Below are 26488 nucleotides of genomic sequence, written 5' to 3'. Positions count from 1 at the left end.
GTAATGCTGTTGTTGTTGTTGATGTAATGTACAGAGTGCAAATCAAAAGTGATACTGCCCTACGGAATATCAATGTATGTACAGAATGTAAATCAAAAGTCATACTGCCCTACTGAATGCCAATATAATGTACAGAATGTAAATCAAAAGTGATACTGCCTTACTGAATATCAATGTATGTACAGAATGTAAATCAAAAGTGATACTGCCCTACGGAATATCAATGTATGTACAGAATGTAAATCAAAAGTCATACTGCCCTACTGAATGCCAATATAATGTACAGAATGTAAATTAAAAGTGATACTGCACTACTGAATACCAGTGTAATGTACAGAATGTAAATCAAAAGTCATACTGCCCTACTTAATACCAGTGTAATGTACAGAATGTAAACCAAAAGTGATACTGCCCTACTGAGTACCAATGTAATGCTGTTGTTGTTGTTGATGTAATGTACAGAGTGCAAATCAAAAGTGATACTGCCCTACGGAATATCAATGTATGTACAGAATGTAAATCAAAAGTCATACTGCCCTACTGAATGCCAATATAATGTACAGAATGTAAATCAAAAGTTATACTGCCCTACTGAATATCAATGTATGTACAGAATGTAAATCAAAAGTGATACTGCCCTTCGGAATATCAATGTATGTACAGAATGTAAATCAAAAGTCATACTGCCCTACTGAATGCCAATATAATGTACAGAATGTAAATTAAAAGTGATACTGCACTACTGAATACCAGTGTAATGTACAGAATGTAAATCAAAAGTCATACTGCCCTACTGAATGCCAATATAATGTACAGAATGTAAATTAAAAGTGATACTGCACTACTGAATACCAGTGTAATGTACAGAATGTAAATCAAAAGTCATACTGCCCTACTGAATGCCAATATAATGTACAGAATGTAAATTAAAAGTGATACTGCACTACTGAATACCAGTGTAATGTACAGAATGTAAATCAAAAGTGATACTGCCCTACGGAATATCAATGTATGTACAGAATGTAAATCAAAAGTCATACTGCCCTACTGAATGCCAATATAATGTATAGAATGTAAATTAAAAGTAATACTGCACTACTGAATACCAGTGTAATGTACAGAATGTAAACCAAAAGTGATACTGCCCTACTGAGTACCAATGTAATGCTGTTGTTGTTGTTGATGTAATGTACAGAGTGCAAATCAAAAGTGATACTGCCCTACGGAATATCAATGTATGTACAGAATGTAAATCAAAAGTCATACTGCCCTACTGAATGCCAATATAATGTACAGAATGTAAATTAAAAGTGATACTGCACTACTGAATACCAGTGTAATGTACAGAATGTAAACCAAAAGTGATACTGCCCTACTGAGTACCAATGTAATGCTGTTGTTGTTGTTGATGTAATGTACAGAGTGCAAATCAAAAGTGATACTGCCCTACGGAATATCAATGTATGTACAGAATGTAAATCAAAAGTCATACTGCCCTACTGAATGCCAATATAATGTACAGAATGTAAATCAAAAGTTATACTGCCCTACTGAATATCAATGTATGTACAGAATGTAAATCAAAAGTTATACTGCCCTACTGAATATCAATGTATGTACAGAATGTAAATCAAAAGTCATACTGCCCTACTTAATACCAATGTAATGTACAGAATGTGAATCAAATGTGAAAGTTGTTCTTCTTTCAGCTTTTCCCATTTAACAGTCACAACAGCGGATCACCTGTCAGCCCATGATTGGCAGTAGAGTTCTACGGTGTCAAATTGCTAGCCCGTGCCCCAACCTTCTGCAGAAAGCACACACAGGCACATACTCAGGCCTAGGGCCAATTTAGAGTGTTCAATCCACACACAGCATGTCTTCGGGATGTGGGAGGAAACTGGGTTACCCGGAGGAGACCCACGCGACCACAGGGAGGACATGCAGACTCTGCATAGAAGGCACCCCAGCCAAAGATCCAACTGTAAAAGCTCTTGCTGTGAGGTGGCCACACTAACCACTGCACCACCATGGCCGTCTGCAAATCAAAAGACATACTGCACTACTGAATACCACTGTAATGAACAGAATGCAAATCAAATGTGATCCTACACTACTGAATAGCAATGTAATGTACAGAATGTAAATCAAAAGTTATACTGCCCTACTGAATAGCAATGTAATGTACAGAATGCAAATCAAAAGTGATACTGCACTACTGAATACCAGTGTAATGTACAGAATGTAAACCAAAAGTGATACTCCACTACTGATTACAAGTGTAACGTACAGAAAGCAAATTAAAAGTGATACTGCACTACTGAATATCAGTGTAATGTACAGAATGTAAATCAAATGTGATACTGCCCTAATGAATAACAATGTAACGGTGAGCTGCTTATCAGGAGCTAGGATCCGCCACATAACACACGCACTTAGGTCACTCCAAAGCAAGTACAAATATGACTCTGTCATTGTCCATGCCGGCGTGAATGACCTGAGACGTACCTCCCTGGACTACATGAAAAGAGACATAGAGGAGCTCTCTGATTATGTAGCCCAGGCTGGTATGACCCTGACCCTGAGCAGCATCTTGCCCTCACCAAGAATGATACCACAATACAAAGACAAGATGATCAGCTTTAATAATTGGCTCAAATACTGGTGTCATTCTAGGGGGATCCAATGTCTGTCTGCTTGGGATGACATGCTGGACAAGCCATGCTGCTTCGCAAGGGACGGCTTGCATCTGTCACCACTGAGCTTCCGGATATTGGCTAAGGCTCTTGCCTCCCCCATAGCACCTTTTTTAGGCAAGGCTCAAAAGACAAACCCACCTCCTTAGAAAACAAAAATGGAAATAAATTAAGGGTAATGCTGCTCAACGCCAGAAGTCTAAATCTCAAGATGCAGGCTCTCGAAGCACTCCTCAGTATGGAGGACATCGATGTCTGTGCAGTAACTAAAACCTGGTTCAAGGCTCCTGAGAGCACCCCAGCACTACCAGGCTATACCTTGTATCATGCTTTTCGGCCCCAAAACTCGGGCCAAACCAAAAAGGGTGGGGGAGTGTCCATATTCATCAAGGACACCCACACCTCCAGGTTAGTGGCAACACATGAAGCATCAGAGACCATCCAGGTGCAACTAACCATAGGCAAAACTGCTATACAACTGGTAGCATGTTACAGACCACACTCCCAATCTCAGGAACCCCACTCAGCCATCCTGAAGACATTGGAGGATATGAATGTCTCACCAAACACCATCATATTCGGAGACTTCAGCTACCCTAACATAGACTGGGTGCATTATTCTAGCCCAAACACCCTAGCCCAAAGGTTCCTGCAATTCATAAATTCAAATGCAATGGAACAGCTAGTCATCTCTCCCACAAGGGGAGATAATATACTAGACCTGATCATCACAAACATGGGGACAAAGTGCTCCACACCGGAAGTATACCCCTCACTAGTGAGATCTGACCACAAACTAATCACCCTGGATATACATATCCCACCTCCACCCCCAACACAAAAGACTACAGTGAAAAACATCTCAAAAGCCGACTTTACACTTCTTAAAACTGATATGGTATCCTTTAAGCCCACTGGGCCAGTGGAAACCACATCCCACAATATAGAATCCTTCACAAATGCTTTCTACGGACATCTCCAAGAATGCATGGATCATGCAATCCCAAATAAAACCAAGACCCTCTCCACCAAGGGCAGGCGTCCTGTCTGGTGGACCCCAGCCATAAACAAATTGTATAACAAAAGAAGGAAGCTACTGCACGATAGAGCAAAATCCCATAAAGAAAAGGCATCTCTGATCAGCACTAGTAGAAAGCTACGTTCTCTCATAAAAACATCCAAGGCCAACTTTGAGAGAAAAATCGCTATGGACACTAAAGATAACCACAAGGCCTTCTTCAGCTATGTTAGAAACCTGGGTGGAAACCCTCAGATATGTTCAGAGTTAGTTCACGATATCTAAAAATAGACTGAACCTACAGATATTGCCAACACTCTGGCAGACAGGTTCAGTGCAAATTTGTCCCCTCCCTCACCCCCAAAAGAAGAAATACTTATCCCAGCTGAATGTAACCTCCCTGTCATCTCAGATGTCCAGGTGAGAACCTCTCTCAGCAAAGCTAAAAACACAGCATCAATGGGACCTGATGGTATCCCGGGTTGCGTGCTACGTGAACTCCAAGAGGAGCTAAACCCGCACATAAAAATGCTATTTAACCTTAGCCTTATTACAGGATATGTACCTGAACACTGGCATACAGCAACAGTAGTCCCACTCCACAAAGGAGGCACCTCTACAGACCCTGGTAACTACCGCCCCATAAGCTTAACCAGCCTGGTCTGCAAAGCTATGGAAAGAATCATTATGGAACTCATAAACAGAGACATTGGGGACTTACAGACACTTGATCCCACACAGTTCAGCTTTGTAAAGGGCAGATCCTACCTTTTGAACCTGGTTGACTTTTTCAAAACAGTCACTAGAGCCACTGACGAGGGCAAAGCAATCCATATAGCCTACTTGGACTTGGCTAAAGCTTTCAACATAATACCCCACTCTGGCATCATAGACAAGCTCAACAGCTTAAATGTAAATCCATATGTCACAAGATGGGTGGCAAACTGGCTAAAGGATAGAACCCATAAAGTCAAAATAGCTGGAGCCATGCCAGACTCAAAGCCAGTCACAAGTGGTGTCCCACAGGGCTCTGTCCTGGGACCCCTCTTGTTCAGCATTTATTTCTCAGATGTGAAAGCAAACATGGGAGGGTTGTGGCTGACAAAGCTCGCAGATGACTGCAAACTAAGTGCCATAGTCGATACACCAGCTGACACATACATCCTACAGAAAGGCCTCACTGAAACGGACAACTGGTGCCGGTGTCATGGCCTTAAACTAAATGCCAAAAAATGTATAGTCATCCCCTTTGGGAAAAACAAAGTACCCACAAATTATCACATAGAGAGTAACCCACTGAGTATGGAAAAAGTAATCAGAGACCTGGGGACCCAAGTCGATAGTGACCTCTCATTTGACACCCATGTTGCCAAAGTGGTTAGAAAGACTTTCTACCTTGCCGACCTTATCATGAAGGGATTCACATCCAGATCAAAGGAGGTCATTGTACCCCTATACTCCTCCCTTATCAGGCCCATGATTGAGTACAATGCCCCATTTGGTATGTACCTCACCCAGCACTTGCAACAGCTAGAGAGACCCCAAAAGTACCTCAACAAGAGGATCAAGGGTCTCCAACATATGTCATATGCTGCCAGACTAAAGAAACTCCAGATCTATTCAGTAGCATACCGCCTGCTCAGAGGTGATTTGTGCCTGATGTACAAGGCCATGTCCAATCAGGATTTGATGGACATGCTCCACCTCAAAAAATCCAAATCCATCAGAACCACGAGAGCTAAAGATTTCAACCTCAGCACAAATATGAATAGGACATGCTGGAGGGACAGATTCATAACTCATAGGCTCCCCATACTCTGGAAAAGAATCCCAGTTCATGTTAGGCAGAGCCCCTCACTGACTCTCTTCAAGAGAAATCTTGATGAGTGGATGGGAGATCATAGGTTTACCCCAGGGGTCATCCCTGTGTCACTACTAGACAGAGGCACAGTAAACTAATTCTATTATGTAAGGGGGTCTTCACTGTGTCACTACTAGACAGACGCACAGTATTCTAAATCTATTCTGTACACTTTTGTACCATTACATGGGGTGGCGAAAGCCACATCACTATGGCTAGGCTTATAAATGCCCCAGGGCAGATAGCCTAGTACCAAACTATGAAACTATGAAACTATGTAATGTACAGAATGCAATTCAAAAGTGATACTGCCCTAATGAATACCAATGATATGTACAGAATGCAAATCAAAACTGATACTGCCCTACTGAATACCAATGTAATGTACAGAATGTAAATCAAACATGATACTGCCCTACTGAATACCAATGAAACATACAGAACGTAAATCAAACGTGATACTGCCCTACTGAATACCAATGTAATGCACAGAATGTAAATCAAAAGTGATACTGCACTACTGAGTACCAATGTAATGTACAGAATGCAAATCAAAAGTGATACTGCACTACTGAATACCAATGTAATGTACAGAATGCAAATCAAAAGTGATACTGCACTACTGAATACTAATGTAATGTACAGAATGCAAATCAGAAGTGGTACTGCACTACTGAATACCAATGTAACATAAAGAATGAAAATAAAAAGTGATACTGAAGTACTGAATACCAATGTAATGTACAGAATGCAAATTAAAAGTGATACTGCACTACTGAATACCAATGTAATGTACAGAATGCAAATTAAAAGTGATACTGCACTACTGAATACCAATGTAATGTACAGAATGCAAATAAAAAGTGATACTGCACTACTGAATACCAATGTAATGTACAGAATGCGAATCAGAAGGGATACTGCACTACTGAATACCAATGTAACGTACAGAAATCAAATCAAACGTGATACTCCACTACTGATTATCAGTGTAACGTACAGAAAGCAAATTAAAATTGATACTGCACTACTGAATACCAGTGTAATGTACAGAATGTAAATCAAACATGATACTGCACTACTGAATACCAATGTATGTACAGAATGCAAATCAAAAGTGATACTGCACTACTGAATACCAAAGTAATATATAGAATGCAAATCAAATGTGATACTGCCCTACTGAATACCAATGTAACGTACAGAAAGCAAATCAAAACTGATACTGCCCTACTGAATACCAATGTAACAAACAGAATGTAAATCAAACGTGATACTGCCCTAATGAATACCAATGTAATGCACAGAATGTAAATCAAAAGTGATACTGCACTACTGAGTACCAATGTAATGTACAGAATGCAAATCAAAAGTGATACTGCCCTACTGAATACCAATGTAATGTACAGAATGCAAATCAAAACTGATACTGCCCTACTGAATACCAATGTAACAAACAGAATGTAAATCAAACGTGATACTGCCCTACTGAATACCAATGAAACATACAGAATGCAAATAAGAAGTGAAACTGAATACCAATGTAATGTACAGAATGCAAATTAAAAGTGATACTGCATTACTAAATACAAATGTAACATACAGAATACAAATCAGAAGTGATACTCCACTACTGATTACTAGTGTAACATACAGAAAGCAAATTAAAATTGATACTGCACTACTGAATGCCAGTGTAATGTACAGAATGTAAATCAAACATGATACTGCACTACTGAATACCAATGTAATGAACAGAATGCAAATCAAATGTGATACTGCCCTACTGAATACCAATGTAATATACCGAACGCAAATCAAATGTGATACTGCACTACTGAATACCAGTGTAACAAACAGAATATAAAACAAACGTGATACTGCCCTAATGAATACCAATGTAATGTACAGAATGCAAATCAAAAGTGGTACTGCACTACTGAATACTAATGTAATGCACAGAATGTAAATCAAAAGTGATACTGCCCTACTGAATACCAATGTAATGTACAGAATGTAAATCAAAAGTGATACTGCCCTACTGAATACCAATGTAATGTACAGAATGTAAATCAAAAGTGGTACTGCACTACTGAATACCAATGTAATGCACAGAATGCAAATCAGAAGTGATACTGCACTACTGAATACCAATGTAACAAACAGAATGTAAATCAAACGTGATACTGCCCTAATGAATACCAATGTAATGCACAGAATGTAAATCAAAAGTGATACTGCACTACTGAGTACCAATGTAATGTACAGAATGCAAATCAAAACTGATACTGCCCTACTGAATACCAATGTAACAAACAGAATGTAAATCAAACGTGATACTGCCCTACTGAATACCAATGTAATGCACAGAATGTAAATCAAATGTGATACTGCACTACTGAATACCAGTGTAACAAACAGAATATAAAACAAACGTGATACTGCCCTAATGAATACCAATGTAATGTACAGAATGCAAATCAAAAGTGGTACTGCACTACTGAATACTAATGTAATGTACAGAATGTAAATCAAAAGTGGTACTGCACTACTGAATACCAATGTAATGTACAGAATGCAAATCAGAAGTGATACTGCACTACTGAATACCAATGTAACAAACAGAATGTAAATCAAACGTGATACTGCCCTACTGAATATCAATGTAATGCACAGAATGTAAATCAAAAGTGATACTGCACTACTGAGTACCAATGTAATGTACAGAATGCAAATCAAAAGAGATACTGCACTACTGAATACCAATGTAACATAAAGAATGAAAATAAAAAGTGATACTGAAGTACTGAATACCAATGTAATGTACAGAATGCAAATTAAAAGTGATACTGCACTACTGAATACCAATGTAATGTACAGAATGCAATTTAAAAGGGATACTGCACTACTGAATACCAATGTAATGTACAGAAATCAAATCAAACGTGATACTCCACTACTGATTACCAGTGTAACGTACAGAAAGCAAATTAAAATTGATACTGCACTACTGAATACCAGTGTAATGTACAGAATGTAAATCAAACATGATACTGCACTACTGAATACTAATGTAATGTACAGAATGTAAATCAAGTGATACTGCCCTACTGAATACCAATGTAACGTACAGAAAGCAAATCAAAACTGATACTGCCCTACTGAATACCAATGTAACAAACAGAATGTAAATCAAACGTGATACTGCCCTAATGAATACCAATGGAACATACAGAATACAAATCAGAAGTGATACTCCACTACTGATTACTAGTGTAACATACAGAAAGCAAATTAAAATTGATACTGCACTAATGAATGTCAGTGTAATGTACAGAATGTAAATCAAACATGACACTGCACTACTGAATACCAATGTAACGTACAGAATGCAAATCAAAACTGATACTGCCCTAATGAATACCAATGAAACATACAGAATGCAAATCAGAAGTGATACTCCACAACTGAATACCAATGTAATGAACAGAATGCAAATCAAATGTGATACTGCCCTACTGAATACCAATGTAATATACCGAACGCAAATCAAATGTGATACTGCACTACTGAATACCAGTGTAAGAAACAGAATATAAAACAAATGTGATACTGCCCTAATACCAATGTAATGTACAGAATGCAAATTAAAAGTGATACTGCACTACTAAATACCAATGTAACATACAGAAAGCAAATAAAAAGTGATACTGCCCTACTGAATACCAATATAATGTACAGAATGCAAATCAAACGTGATACTGCACTACTAAATACCAATGTAACATGCAGAAAGCAAATAAAAAGTGATACTGCCCTAATGAATACCAATGTAATGTACAGAATGCAAATCAAAAGTGATACTGCACTACTGAATACCAATGTAACAAACAAAATGCAAATTAAAAGTGATACTGCACTACTAAATACCAATGTAACATACAGAAAGCAAATAAAAAGTGATACTGCCCTAATGGATACCAATGTAATGTACAGAATGTAAACCAAAAGTGATACTGCACTACTGAATATCAATGTAATGTACAGAATGTAAATCAAAAGTGATACTGCACTACTGAATACCAATATAATGTACAGAATGTAAATAAAAAGTGATACTGCACTACTGAATACCAATATAATGTACAGAATGTAAATAAAAAGTGATACTGCCCTACTGAATATCAATGTAATATACAGAATGAAAACCAAAAGTGATACTGCACTACTGAATACCAATGTAATGCACAGAATGTAAATCAAAAGTGATACTGCACTACTGAGTACCAATGTAATGTACAGAATGCAAATCAAAACTGATACTGCCCTACTGAATACCAATGTAACAAACAGAATGTAAATCAAACGTGATACTGCCCTAATGAATACCAATGTAATGCACAGAATGTATATCAAAAGTGATACTGCACTACTGAATACCAATGTAATATACAGAAGGCAAATCAAATGTGATACTGCACTACTGAATATCAATGTAACATACAGAAAGCAAATCAAAAGTGATACTGCACTACTGATTACCAGTGTAATGTACAGAATGAAAATCTAAACTGATACTGCCCTACTGAATACCAATGTAACAAAAAGAATGTAAATCAAACGTGATACTGCCCTTCTGAATACCAATGAAACATACAGAATGCAAATAAGAAGTGAAACTGAATACCAATGTAATGTACAGAATGCAAATTAAAAGTGATACTGCACTACTGAATACCAATGTAATTTACAGAATGCAAATTAAAAGTGATACTGCATTATTAAATACCAATGTAACATACAGAATGCAAATAAAAAGTGATACTGCACTACTGAATACCAATGTAATGTACAGAATGCAAATCAAAAGTGATACTGCACTACTGAATACCAATGTAATGTACAGAATGCAAATTAAAAGTGATACTGCATTATTAAATACCAATGTAACATACAGAATGCAAATCAAAAGTGATACTGCACTACTGAATACTAATGTAATGTACAGAATGTAAATCAAAAGTGATACTGCACTGCTAAATACCAATGTAACATACAGAATGCAAATAAAAAGTGATACTGCCCTACTGAATACCAATATAATGTACAGAATGCAAATCAAACATGATACTGCACTATTGAATACCAATATAATGTACAGAATGAAAATCACAACTGATACTGCACTACTGAATACCAAAGTAATGTACAGAATGCAAATTAAAAGTGATACTGCACTACTGAATACTAATGTAATGTACAGAATGTAAATCAAAAGTGGTACTGCACTACTGAATACCAATGTAATGCACAGAATGTAAATCAAAAGTGATACTGCACTACTGAATACTAATGTAATGTACAGAATGTTAATCAAAAGTGGTACTGCACTACTGAATACCAATGTAATGTACAGAATGCAAATCAAAACTGATACTGCCCTACTGAATACCAATGTAACAAACAGAATGTAAATCAAATGTGATACTGCCCTAATGAATACCAATGTAATGCACAGAATGTAAATCAAAAGTGATACTGCACTACTGAATACCAATGTAATATACAGAAGGCAAATCAAATGTGATACTGCACTACTGAATATCAATGTAACATACAGAAAGCAAATCAAAAGTGATACTGCACTACTGATTACCAGTGTAATGTACAGAATGAAAATCTAAACTGATACTGCCCTACTGAATACCAATATAACAAACAGAGTGTAAATCAAATGTAATACTGCCCTAATGAATACCACGGTAATGTACAGAAAGCAAATCAAAAGTGATACTGCACTACTGAATACCAATGTAATGTACAGAATGCAAATCAAAAGTGATACTGCCCTACTGAATACCAATGAAACATACAGAATGCAAATAAGAAGTGAAACTGAATACCAATGTAATGTACAGAATGCAAATTAAAAGTGATACTGCACTACTGAATACCAATGTAATGTACAGAATGCAAATTAAAAGTGATACTGCACTACTGAATACCAATGTAATGTACAGAATGCAAATTAAAAGTGATACTGCACTACTGAATACCAATGTAATGTACAGAATGTAAATCAAAAGTGATACTGCACTACTAAATACCAATGTAACATACAGAATGCAAATAAAAAGTGATACTGCCCTACTGAATACCAATATAATGTACAGAATGCAAATCAAATGTGATGCTGCACTATTGAATACCAATATAATGTACAGAATGAAAATCACAACTGATACTGCACTACTGAATACCAAAGTAATGTACAGAATGCAAATTAAAAGTGATACTGCACTACTGAATACTAATGTAATGTACAGAATGTAAATCAAAAGTGGTACTGCACTACTGAATACCAATGTAATGCACAGAATGTAAATCAAAAGTGATACTGCACTACTGAATACTAATGTAATGTACAGAATGTAAATCAAAAGTGGTACTGCCCTATTGAATACCAATATAATGTACAGAATGCAAATAAAAACTGATACTGCCCTACTGAATACCAATGTAATGTACAGAATGCAAATTAAAAGTGATACTGCACTACTGAATACCAATGTAATATACAGAAGGCAAATCAAATGTGATACTGCACTACTGAATATCAATGTAACATACAGAAAGCAAATCAAAAGTGATACTGCACTACTGATTACCAGTGTAATGTACAGAATGAAAATCTAAACTGATACTGCCCTACTGAATACCAATATAACAAACAGAGTGTAAATCAAATGTAATACTGCCCTAATGAATACCACGGTAATGTACAGAAAGCAAATCAAAAGTGATACTGCACTACTGAATACCAATGTAATGTACAAAATGGGAATCAAAATTGAAACTACCCTACTGAATACCAATGTAATGTACAGAATGTAAATCAAAAGTGATACTGCACTACTGAATACCAATGTAATGTACAGAATGCAAATCAAAACTGATACTGGCCTACTGAATACCAATGTAACAAAAAGAATGTAAATCAAACGTGATACTGCCCTTCTGAATACCAATGAAACATACAGAATGCAAATAAGAAGTGATACTGAATACCAATGTAATGTACAGAATGCAAATCAAAACTGATACTGCCCTACTGAATACCAATGTAACAAACAGAATGTAAATCAAACATGATACTGCACTACTGAATACCAATGAAACATACAGAATGCAAATAAGAAGTGTAACTGAATACCAATGTAATGTACAGAATGCAAATTAAAAGTGATACTGCCCTACTGAATACCAATGTAACAAACAGAATGTAAATCAAACGTGATACTGCCCTAATGAATACCACGGTAATGTACAGAATGCAAATTAAAAGTGATACTGCACTACTGAATACCAATGTAACATACAGAATGCAAATAAAAAGTGATACTGCACTACTGAATACCAATGTAATGTACAGAATGCAAATTAAAAGTGATGCTGCACTACTGAATACCAATGTAATGTACAGAATGTAAATAAAAAGTGATACTGCACTACTGAATACTAATGTAATGTACAGAATGTAAATCAAAAGTGGTACTGCACTACTGAATACCAATATAATGTACAGAATGTAAATCAAAAGTGATACTGCACTACTGAATACTAATGTAATGTACAGAATGTAAATCAAAAGTGATACTGCCTACTGAGTCTCAATGTAATGTATAGAATGCAAATCAAAAGTGAGAATGCATTACTGGATACCAATGTAATGTACGGAATGCAAATCAAAAGTGATACTGCCCTACTGAATACCAATGAAACATACAGAATGCAAATAAGAAGTGATACTGCACTACTGAATACCAATGTAATGTACAGAATGCAAATCAAATCTGATACCACACTATTGAATACCAATGTAACATACAGAATGCAAATAAAGAGTGATATTGCCCTACTGAATATCAATGTAATGTACAGAATGTAAATCAAAAGTGATACTGCACTACTGAATACCAATGAAACATACAGAATGCAAATAAAGAGTGATATTGCCCTACTGAATATCAATGTAATGTACAGAATGTAAATCAAAAGTGATACTGCACTATTGAATACCAATGAAACATACAGAATGCAAATAAAGAGTGATACTGCCCTACTGAATACCAATGTAATGTACAGAATGCAAATCAAATCTGATACTGCCCTACTGAATACCAATGTAACAAACAGAATGTAAATCAAATGTGATACTGCCCTTCTGAATACCAATGAAACATACAGAATACAAATCAGAAGTGATACTCCACTACTGATTACTAGTGTAACATACAGAAAGCAAATTAAAATTGATACTGCACTACTGAATGCCAGTGTAATGTACGGAATGTAAATCAAACATGATACTGCACTACTGGATACCAATGTAACATACAGAATGCAAATAAAGAGTGATATTGCCCTACTGAATATCAATGTAATGTACAGAATGTAAATCAAAAGTGATACTGCACTACTGAATACCAATGAAACATACAGAATGCAAATAAAGAGTCATATTGCCCTACTGAATGCCAATGTAATGCACAGAATGTAAATAAAAAGTGATACTGCACTACTGAATACCAATGTAATGTACAGAATGTAAATCAAATGTGATACTGCACTACTGAATACCAATGTAATATACAGAATATAAATCAAACGTGATACTGCACTACTGAATACCAATGTAATGCACAGAATGTAAATCAAAAGTGATACTGCACTACTGAATACCAATGTAATGTACAGAATGTAAATCAAAAGTGATATTGCCCTACTGAATACTAATGTAATGTACAGAATGCAAATAAAAAGTGATACTGCCCTACTGAATACCAATGTAATGCACAGAATGTAAATCAAAAGTGATACTGCACTACTGAATGCCAATATAATGCACAGAATGTAAATCAAAAGTGATACTGCAGTACTGAATACCAATGTAATGCACAGAATGTAAATCAAAAGTGATACTGCACTCATCGTCACTTCATTTCTTTTTCATCTCTAAACAGCAGTAGGAAGAAAATTTGTTAATGCTAATAACTCCCTTATGATGATTTTGGTAGAGTTTATTGTAATACAGTGGACAATTGGTTAAGGAAGGAAAGTTTGCATGAGGTAAATAATAGGTTATTCTCCTTTGGTTATTCATTGGATCTATTAAGTGATACTAGGAGGTAGATCCCTCAAAAATGTGGGCAGCAGAGGTAATGTTTTGGGTGCAGGAATGTTAGATATAAATTGAATTATGAGAGAAAAGAAAAAGAATGATTAAAAATTGTTTTTTGTGACAAAATGTTCTCCCTTTTCAAGAATTTTGGAAAGGGTGGTTAAGAATTTATGGCACACAGTATGTAGGGATGTCCAGGTGATTAGGCTGATCTCTAAAAATGTGACCTTCTCCCATGGAAGGTACAGTAATTTGAAAGAATTGCTGAATTTTAACCTTGAATAAGGGAGATAAAGTAGGGGCCAGGGCTTGTAGAAAATGTAAAGTCTGCCCAAAAAGTAGGAATTTAACAGGAATTTAACAGGAGAAAAAAATTATGGTAGGAAATATTTATCTACAGAAGGATTCAGTTGTTCATCCTATGGAGTGGTATATGTAATTAGGTGTGGATGGCAGAATATAAAGTGGTGTATTTGTCAAACTAAATGTAAGGTTCACGTTAGGATTATGGAGTGCATGGATAATATAAGGAAATGTAACATGAACAGTCCTGTTGCTGAACATTTCTCTATAGCACATGGGGGCTCTAGTGAGAGTTTGTTTTTTAGTGTTTTGCTTCGTCCCCGTCCACTTAGAGAGGCTAATTTTAAGCAAGAAACAGATGGGTTTGAAAGTAGGATGATTCTAAATTATAGAGCATTATCCACTAGGGGTATGAACTTGGATGTCAATTTAGTAATTTAAAATGAAAATGAAAAATAGAATAATAAAAAATAATAAAACAATAAATTAAATTAAATATAAAAAGTTTTTTTAAATATATGAAGATTGGAAGAGGTTTTGGAATTTTGTATTACTTAAATTTGAAATGTGTTTTTAAATGATTTATTGATTAATTGTTTAAAAATGAGACTGCTTAATGAAATTGCTTAATGAACTTTATGGGGTGTGTATAAATGTTACCACATTGTTAGAGGGATTTATTCCTAGAAGGCAGATAGCTGAGGTACCAGAATCTCAATTAAAAGGTAGTTTTTTGGAATTTTCATGTTTAATACTGATATTTCACTAAAAAGATCAGCAGTCATGGTCATTTAGCTCATTCATACCTGACATAGAATGCTTAAGGATTTAGAAGGAGTAACTGAAGTACTAGGTGTGCTACTCTAACATGAAATGTGGCAACTTACCCCTCATTATGTGATGTCACCTACAGCAGTCCAATTTCAAGGTGATATCAGAACTGGAGTAAGATGGCTTTATCCTACACTCACCAAGACTGTGGGTATTATTAAATATGCAAAAACACCTTCAGAAATATTTGCTAAACAGGAACATTAGCTGTAATACCACAGTATATCTATATTACTGTATCACAGAGATTTGCAGATCAGTTTGAAAAAAATATATAAAAGGTAATCTGCAAAAATCCTACAAAATGTTAAGACTGCCTTCTATGACTTATTAAGGCAGTTTAAACAATTATACTAAAGCTTGTAAAAGCACACAGATATATACATAACAATAGTAGTAACACTGATCTGCAAACTTGCTAATGTGCAGTAGTAATAGTATTTTAAAATATCAATATAGTTTGCATGCATTATTCAAAATGATTCATAATTTCTGCTCAGTACTAATCCTATGCAACAAACATTTTTGTAGAGTGACAAATCTAAACAGCAGCAGCAGCAACAAACACAAGATATAACACAAAGACTGCGTGCACGTTTTCAACAACTGGACACAGTAAGTTGAACTTTTGTTTATAATTACAATTAAAAAAAGGTTCTCTTATTTTTGGTCATTAAGTGCTAGTAATTTATTTATTTATGTTTTTATTGACATTTGATTACCAGGAAAATCCAACTAGGTAGGAGTCCAATTTCAGTAGAGGTCCGGGGAGAAAAGCTCCAAAGTATTAAAAAAATGAATAATAATAATTTTACAGTATTTAAAACAATAATACAAAAATGAATGCACTTTAAATTGTTATGCCAAATTAGACGTAATGTCAAAACATTGATTAAGAGTAGGTACAAGTAATATAATAATGATTTAATAGTTGGAGACATTTTAGCCAGTTTATAGAGAATGTAAAGGTAAGTTATTATAATACAAGCAGGAATTGCAATATGGAGTAACTCCACAATAACTATAAACCAAACATGAAAAACTTTGAAAACAAACTGAAGAGAGTCATGACCAGCAAAGCACAGTATACCAAGATTAATAAATAATTGAGCACTTTCCTCCAGATTATAACAACAGACTTAATCAGAATTAAATACAATCTCATGATGGACATTTAAATACCCTCTCAATGAAATCACATGTCATGCTTGAACCAATCAACTCACAAATAACACCCAGCAATTATAATATCAAGAAGCCATATATTAAACTAAAAAACATTCTAAAGCAATTAATAAAATTCACACATTTTAAGAGCAGAGTTTAAGAATATTTGAAATAGAAAGATGTTCATTCAAACCTGGAAAAATAAGACCATGTAATATAATTTGCCACTTCAGTTCATTAGCTTCAATTATATCTTCCCAAGGTCTTCCCCTTATGTTTTTGGGCACCATGCCTAACACACACACACACACACACACACACACCACCAAAAATAATGGGTAAGAAACAACTTAATATGTTTGAGCAATGCACTACTGGTGCTTTTATTTTTAATATCTAAATTGTGCTCATATATATGGTTCCTGAGCTGTCTTCTTGTTTTTCCCAATATAAAATTCATTACAAGACTGGCACAGAGCACAGTATATAACACCTACTGAATTACAATTGCAATGATACTGTGTTTTTATTTCACATTGTTACTAATAACAAAGTCCTTCTTCAACACATGCTTAACATTGTGCATAAAAAACACATTTATATGTACCACGTTTTTATCAGAAGTCAGCAGGGAATCATTTTCTATTCTATCAAAGTACTGTTTAAAAGATTGAGCTGCTCTATATACCACTACTGGAGCTGTACCAATTACTTTTGCAATAATCTCAAAACATGTGAAAATTCTTTTTGAGTATGTTTACAATTCCTTTACTTGCCTAACTAAAAGTAGTAATGAAAGCATTGAATTCATACTTTGATGATGTGTTCTTGAAGGGCCAGGTTCAAAATGTCTTAAAAGGGATTTGTAATTCTAAAACATCAGTTTGTTGGTAACTTCCTCACACATTTCATAAATAATATTATTAGGATAACCCCTGGAACTGATAGTAGGAAACAACTTCTGTTCTTCCAATAAAAATAAGTCATCCTCCAGCACCATACGGGCCAGTCGTACCTACTGCCCCTTCACAATGGCCTTCTTTTGGTGTTCAGGGTGACAACTTGAATAATGAAGCAAATAATTTAAATATATGTGTTTTCTGAAAATATTACTAACTAATGTATGGTTTGCCATTTCTTTACTAATATGAACATCTAAATAACTAATCTGACTACTGCTATATGAAAAAGTGAATTTTAGAAAAGGAGTAGTCATGTTAAGGTAAAATACTGACCAAATCATTCCAAGCAATAAAAATATCGTCCAGGAAGCATACATAGAAGGACCAGGGTGGGGGAGGTAAAATAATTAAAACATTTTTATTTTCCCACTGTAGGAGAATAATGTTGGCAAATATGGGGGGCACATGATGCCCCCATAGCTACTCCTTTCTTTTGTAAAAAAATAATTACCATTAAATACAAAATTATTATGTAAAAACCACTTCCATAAAAGTGTCTATGGTATTAAGCTCATTATTACTAAACCCAGTGTTTTCCACTATAAAATCATGGAAACATTCAAGCCCAACACAGTGAGGTATGACATTACACTACAACATCTATGGTCAAAAATATCATATTATCCAAATAATTAACTTCCCTTTTCATTAGGAAATCCCATGAATCTTTACACAAATAGCTAAAAGATTTTAAACTATTTTTAAGCTTAAAATCCACATATATAGCCATGGGATGCATTTTAGGTTTAGCAGCATCAACTATAAAAGGCAGCTTCTGTATATTCCTATGCACTTTAGGGATTCCAAATATCTTTGGGATGACAGGAAATTTCATGTTCAAAAATTAATACAAAGGTGACCTAATTTGACACTGCATAACCATATCTTTATATGTATATTTTTATAACTTTTGTTAATCACATTTAAATTGACATTCTCATAAAAATTATTGTCACTTAAATGTTCTAACATGAGTTGTGAGTAATCAACATGGTGCATAATCAGTACCCCCCCACCCTTATCAGATTTCATTAACCTGATGCGTTTGTCTGTACTTAACTTATATAATAGTTGTGCTTCTGTAGGCATTATGTTTGATCTATTAAAGTGCTTCTTAGAATAAGGTTCTAATTTCATCCTCATATAACTTTTCAAAAATTAAGGGTGGTAAAGGTAAAGGAGGATTATAAATACTTCTACTACACAACCTATCAGGTCTGGGTTTCACCCAGACTATTACTTCAACCACTAGAATCAACAAACCTAACAATAAAGAGAGTATTTTAGACTGGGTACTCATAAACAAAGTCAAACAGGCCTACAAAGCAGGAACCCTGCCTGATGATATAAATGATCATTCTTTAACATTTATCACTAGAGAAAGAACTGATTTCCCAAACCTCCCTAACATTCAAAAAATACGCTCTACTAAACATTTTAATATAGACCTATTTCAAAATGAACTCAGCAAATGCAACTGGAGCCCCTTAAAATCTCTTCCTCTTGAAAATGCAGTATCATACTTTAATACTACTTTTTTATCCATTCTCAACAAACATGCTCCTGAACGCACCATCAGAATGAAACCCAATATTGCCCCATGGCTCTCTAAAGAAACTAAAAAGCTAATTCTCTCCAGAAATAAAGTCTGGGCCAAATGGAGAAGCCACAGAAATGCCCTTGATCTTCTTCATTTCCGCCAACGTAGAAACTCGACTAAAAAAGCAATAATTACTGACAAAAAAACCTTCTACTGTAAACTTCAACAAACTCATCATAACAATCCCAAACAGTTTTGGTCATCTATTAATAGACTCCTTTCCCCAGGAACATCCAAAACTCCCACCCTTCTTAATGCTGACCCAGACACTCCCCACCTCACTGCAAATGCTTTCAACTCTTTTTTTACTGACACTATTCTATCACTAGCTAGACAACTTAGCACTAATAACTCCTGCCCACCTATAAACCAAAGACACTCTTCAAATAACTTTAAAATACAACCTATTCCTACATCTTTCATCTCTAGACTTATTCACAAACTGAAGCCTTGTACCCCTTCTGCTGACAAGCTCCCTTCACTTTTTCTCCAAAAAGCTGCCAAAGAAATTGCATATCCAGTATCTATACTTATAAACAGGACAATCCAAGAGGGAACCATCCCAGACATCTGGAAAATATCCCATATTATCCCATTACATAAAGGTGGGAATTCCATTGAGTACTCAAACTATAGACCAATTGCCCTCCTTTCTCCTTTAGCAAAAATAATGGAAAAATGTATTCACCAACAACTTTTACAGCATCTCTCTCAAAACAACATAATAGCAAACTGTCAGCACGGTTTTAGACCACATCACAGCACTACCACTGCTCTCCTATCATTTGTAGATACTATCAATAGGAACCGCAATGACAATCTTCTCTCTTCTGCTCTCTTCATCGACCTCTCTAAAGCTTTTGGTATGGTCAACCACACCATTTTAATTAACACTCTTACATCCTTCTCCTTTGATAATCTTGCCATTAACTGGTTTACATCCTACCTCAGCAATAGACAACAAGCAGTTTGTTGGGAAAACCAAATTTCCTCACTCACACCCGTTTCCATCGGTGTACCTCAGGGCTCCATTCTAGGACCTCTTCTCTTCTCTCTGTTCATCAATGATCTACACTTAGCAATCCCTCAAGTAACCTGCATTCAATATGCAGATGTCTCCACCCTGATCTGCTCTGCTTCATCTCCTAATGAACTTTCATCTATTACTCAAAATGTCTTCAACACAGTAGAAACTTGGTTCACCAAACGCAACCTCCTCCTCAATGCCAAAAAAACTAAACTTCTCCTTTTCTCTCCTAGCACTCGGTCCACTCCCTTGGATTTTACCATCTCCTCAAATAATACCACTCTCATTACTCCTGATCCAACAACAAAATTATTAGGAATAACAATTGATAACAACCTCTCCTTTGAACAGCATATAAACAACACCATTAAAATAGTCAATAGAAAAATAGGAAGCCTATATAGAATTAAACCTTTCCTAACCTCATCATTCAGAGCCAAGATTGCCCACTCCCATCTTTTGTCAACTCTTCTTTATGCCTCACCAATTTTTACTAACCTCAGGAAAGCCAACCTTAACAAACTGGCTACTTGCTACAACAACATTGCCCGTTTTGCCACTAGCAACCCTTTTAGAACTCATCACTGTATTAACCTGAAACTACTAGGCTGGCTAGAACTACAAAACCTTCTGTTAATCCCTCAACTCACTATTGCCCATAAAATTCTATACCAACCCAATAAAACCCCTATACTTTCTAAACTTTTAATCCCTTATAACAACCTAAACTCCCTTCGCTCTTCCAGTAAACTTATGGCTACTATAACAAAGACTAATAATTCTGCTGGTGACTCTCTATTCAATAATACTGTAGGAAGGAAATGGAATCTGCTTCCTAGCGATATAACACTTACCACATCTCTGCCTCTCTTCAAACACAAAATCAAAGATTACTTCCAAAGCCACTGGCTCTGTTCCTGTACTAAACCTGACTAATCTTTTACCTCTTCTGCGCTTTCCTACTACTCTGCGCTTTCCTTCTACTTTACTTTCTCTCTCTCTTTTCTGAGTCTGCTTCAGTCTATCTCCTTTTAGAGTTTTTTTTTTGTTTCTTCTTTCCTCTATGCTAATCTCTCTCAACTTTCCCTTCTCTTTTCTTAAAGTGCTTCCCTTTCTCCTCTCCTACTATAGTGCTTCTCTTTCTCCTTTTGTTACTAAGATTAGTTCTATATAATATTATGTCAATTTTGCTCTCTGTTTTGTGCCTTGTTCTTGATGTTATTACAGCTAATTAATGTTATTCTTAGAAATGTGATTCTCTTCAGGTGTATATCTGTTAGTGGGTATTATATATATATTTTTTTTTATTATTTGTCTGTTCATCTATGATGATTTGTCCATTTGCTTGTTTATTTATTTTAACTTTTTTGGTTAAAATTTGTGTGGAGCTTTTCTCCCCGGGCCTCTACTGAAAATGGAAATGTATCCAGCTAGACTAGCCCAGTCAACAAATGTAAAATAAATAAATAAAAATAAATTTAATATAATTTCCATTGAAAGTAAGTTTTAAATTCAACTTCTTTAAATATAACTTCAAGTCAAGGATTAACTCACAGAGGTTAACATTAATGTCTGGTACAAAGGTTTGCCCTTTGCTAAGCACGTTTGCATAATCCTACTGAATATGTCCTTCAGTATAATTGTATAAAATAAAGTCACCTGTATCATTTACAATAATGCATGGACCTTCTGAAAGGACAGGGTCAGCATCATTCAATTCTGCCACCTTCTCTGTTCACCGGTCGAGAATTGTGCCAATCTTGACTCCCCTTTCCTCTGCCATAACTTTGATGTGTTTGATGGTTCATTTGATTGTGAATATGTTCGGAATGTTTCAAGACAACCTCCTCTAAAGGGGTGGCTTCATAAACTTCACTGAGGGATGCATCTTCTTCAAAATTAATAGGTTCATCTAGCTGGAACTCTCCTCCTCCTGTTTTTGGTATAGAATAAGCATCATTTTTATAATCTGCCTGGTCTCTCACTGACTTCTTTGATTTTTTTGTAATTTAATATCTAAAACAAGCTTATCCACTTTATCAAAAAACATTGCTATATTGAGTTGCATTCTAGTCGAATAAAAGATCGCTGGTAATAGCAATGTCTTAGGCAGTATCATCTTGCATTAACTTATTCACCATATGCTGATTATGCTCGATAATCAGTTCCATTAGTTTGGATCCTTCCCTATCAAATAAACTAAGCAAATCTTTGTGGAGGGGTGAGTTCAATACTAGCCCCACAGGAAATTTCCAATAACATAAACGTCTAGGTACAATTCTTGATTGTATGCATTCACAAAAATACAATTGTTCTAATTTGAATTTACGACATTTTAGCAAGGTGTATTCCAGCTTATTAATAGACTGACTAACAGTACCAGAAAAAGTCTACCCCACCTCATTAAATTCCACAAGTTTATTAAGTCACTTCTGGACATCTATCTGAAGTCCCAAATCTTCAGTAATTTTTGATTTAGTTAAGACCTGTATAATAGAGGCATCTTGTGGTTTATGCAAATGAAAACATTGTCCAGGATTATAGAGAGAAAGAGAGAGAGAGAGGAAGATGATTTAGACTGTAAATCCTCTTCACTTATGTAATGGGAATCATTGTGTCCCAGTTGCTTATGGTATATTTAGAGAGAAAAACAGGGGAGAGTGACTGAAAGAAGTAAAGAAGTGAGTGAAGAAGGGAGAGTAAGGACATATAAGGTATGAACTGCTATCTGTCCACATTTAGGGATATAGTTTATCCTGGCATTGAGCAAATGTTAGAAGTTATAATATGTGGGTAGGTTAAAATTTGGGGACACAAAGTCATGGACTTATAAAAGGAGGTATGTATAGCACTGAAATAGATTATTTTATAGTATCAGAAGGTTTAGTTGAAACAGGATTTTCTGATCATCTTGCAATATGGCTAGAGATAAAAGGAAAATGGGAATATATAAAATAGGCACAAGAATCAGAAGGAGAAACACGAAAGCATGGAATGAAGAAGAAAAGAGATTAGTAATACGGTTATGGGAAGATCATATTACTACGGTGACATTTTATAAACAATGGTCTGAATGGTGGCAATATTATATCAGAAAAGTAAAGAAAGAAAAATATAAAAAGTATAACAATGCATTGGAAAATTTAGAACGTAAAGAAAGAAAGTACTTTGACAAAGAAAAAGAATTATATGAGAAAAATCCATACAAACACAAGAATTGTTATATAAGCAAAGATATGCTTACAGGGAAAAGAAAAGAAGTATTATGTTACTTATGCAGATTAGTAAACGAAGATGGCAGTGTAATGAGAAAAACAAAAAAATATAAAAGGCGAAATAGAAAAAACTCAGGAAAAGATTATGAAAAGTGTAATGCAATGTGTACAACAAATATTTAAAGAAGAAAACAAAGTAGTGAAGAAAACACGGAAAGTAAAAAAGTTAACAGAAAAAAAGAGAATCAAAAGTTAGAAAAGGAAATGTCTTCATTTGCGCTAAATAAAGTATTAGGACAAGTAAATATAGATTCGGCTGCAGTACCAGATGGGATATGGCATAGAATCTATAAATATTTAAGGGACTAGCAAAAAAGATTTTGAATGAAGGTTTTATGTATAAAGAATTATGTAGTAAAATATTTAAATTCATATGGAAGAAGGAAGATAGAAGACAATTTACAAAATGGAGACAGTATTTAATAATAATAATTATAAGATCTTAATGAAAATAATACAAAAGAAAGTTAAAACTAAAATGCAAAATATTATGGAACATAGCCTATACAGTATTACGAGGAAGGGTTGTAAAGAATTATTAATGATAGAGAAATTGTGGGTGATATTATGAACAGAAAAGAAGAAGCAATAATCATGATAGGAAATATTATCAGGCATTTGATGCAACTGGACATGAAATCTTATGGGTTATAATGAAAGAATATAATATAAGTGAGGAAGTTAGGGCATTATGCATGTCACTGTACAGTAATAATAAAGTAAAAATACTTGTCAATGGCTGGTTAATCCAAAATGTAAATATGAAGAGAGGTGTAAGACAGGGATCCATTGAGTTGTATACTGCATTAGTTATGAATGTGGCAGTACATGAAATAAATTACAAAATGAAGGAGGCAGGGTGTATAACACCTGAAGGGTTAAGAATTCCATTTGTGTTAACATATGCAGATGGCATTATAATAATTGTAAAAAAACAAAAAAGTTGGATAAAACAAGTAATAATTTGCACAAATTAGCTTCTAGAGATGAGAGGGATGGTTTTAAATAAAAGGAAAAGGAAAGTTTTAGGGGATGCTATAAATATCAGTGTATATATTTTACAATGAATGACATTTCCTTGTTAGGTATAAAATGAGGGAACAAAAGATGTTAGTAGAATTCAATGGGAAAAACAGTAAAATAAATAAAACAAACCTTTCTTTTTTGGAGAACATATAAATTATCATTCAAAAAAAAGTTTTTTATTGATAAATTCAGTTCTGATGAGAAAAACAGCATACTTACTAAGTGTATTCATGTTGCCAACAGTATTTGAAAAGGAATTATTGTAGAAATGTTTTCATTTTATACAGTTCTAGATTAAACCCAATAAAAAGAGCAGTTTTGTATGTAAATAAAGAAAAAAGAGGTTTAGTTTTAATTTACTCAGTGGCATATGCTACTGCATTAAATTTGTAAAAAGTGTTAACGTGAATAAATGAAAAAAGATGAGAGATTAATTGTAAAACTGTATAAATATAAGTGCGATAGATTTTGGGGTATGGTAAAAAAGAATACAAAAGAAAAAGTGCATGAATGAGAAAATAAAATATTACCAAGAAAAAACTACTTTTGTGGAAAATAGAAATTGATCATATAGAAAAAGATAAAAACATATGGTATAAGAATATAATGGTAAAACACTACCATGTAAAACCATGGGAAAATCTAACAAATGAAAAAAAAAAAAAAAGCTATAAAAACAAGAAGCAAATGGTGTAATCAGAAAGTAGGATGTCAAGATTTTTGGAGGAACTGGTAATATATAAATTGCCAGTAAAAACAAATATGCCATATCAGAAGAAAAGAGATAGAATTTCTTTACATTGTAAAGAAGAAGAAGAAATTACATAACATGCATTTTTGAAATGAAAAAGAGTAAAAACATTATGGGGAAAACTATGTAAGTGGATGCAATATCTGTCTGCCTGGGATGACATGATTGACAGACCTCGATGCTTTGCCAGAGATGGCCTACATCTGTCACCCATGGGCTTCTGGATACTGGCTGAGGCTTTTGCCACCCTATAGTGCCTTTTTTGGGCATTATTCCAAAGACCAAATTACCACTGTAACAGCTACAAACAAATGCAGTCTGAGGGTCATGCTATTCAAAGCTAGAAGTCTAAATCTCAAAATGCACTCACTCGAAGCACTCCTTAAAATGGAGAACATCGACATTTGTGCTGTAACAGAGACCTGGTTCAAGGCAGCAGATAGCACCTCTGCACTACCAGGCTATAACTCATTCCATAACTTTCGGCCCCAGAACTTGGACCAAAGCTCCAAAGGCGGTGGTGTTTCCATATTCATAAAGGATGCACGCACCTTCAGCCAGGTAGCCCAACATGATGCATCAGAGATACTTCAGATGCAGCTAACATTGGGTAAGACATCAATTCAGGTTGCAGCCTGCTATAGGTCCCTAACCATTACCCAAGACTCACACTCCACTTTCCTAAGCACCCTGGAGAATATTAGGGTCCAACCTAACACTCTCAGACTGGGTGACTTCAACTATCCCTCCATTAACTGGGAAAACTACTCATGTACCAATACACTTGCCC

At 35.1% G+C, this 26488-nt stretch overlaps 1 protein-coding gene across 2 annotated transcripts in view; it reads left to right on the top strand.

The window, feature by feature from the left end:
- Positions 1 to 26488, top strand: part of LOC122808913 (calhepatin-like) — a 375655-nt gene that overhangs the window by 46011 nt on the left and 303156 nt on the right. For both annotated transcript variants that reach the window (XM_044080050.1, XM_044080040.1), the window contains exon 2: positions 16422 to 16505. In XM_044080050.1, coding sequence (XP_043935985.1) covers positions 16422 to 16505 — 84 coding nt within the window. The remainder of the gene's footprint in view (positions 1 to 16421; positions 16506 to 26488) is intronic.

Source organism: Protopterus annectens, chromosome 1.part1 (assembly GCF_019279795.1).
Source record: "Protopterus annectens isolate FY-2018-M chromosome 1.part1, PAN1.0, whole genome shotgun sequence".
Lineage (NCBI taxonomy): Eukaryota > Metazoa > Chordata > Ceratodontiformes > Protopteridae > Protopterus > Protopterus annectens.
Note: the sequence above shows the minus strand (reverse complement) of the source record. Positions and strands in the feature narration are given on the sequence as shown.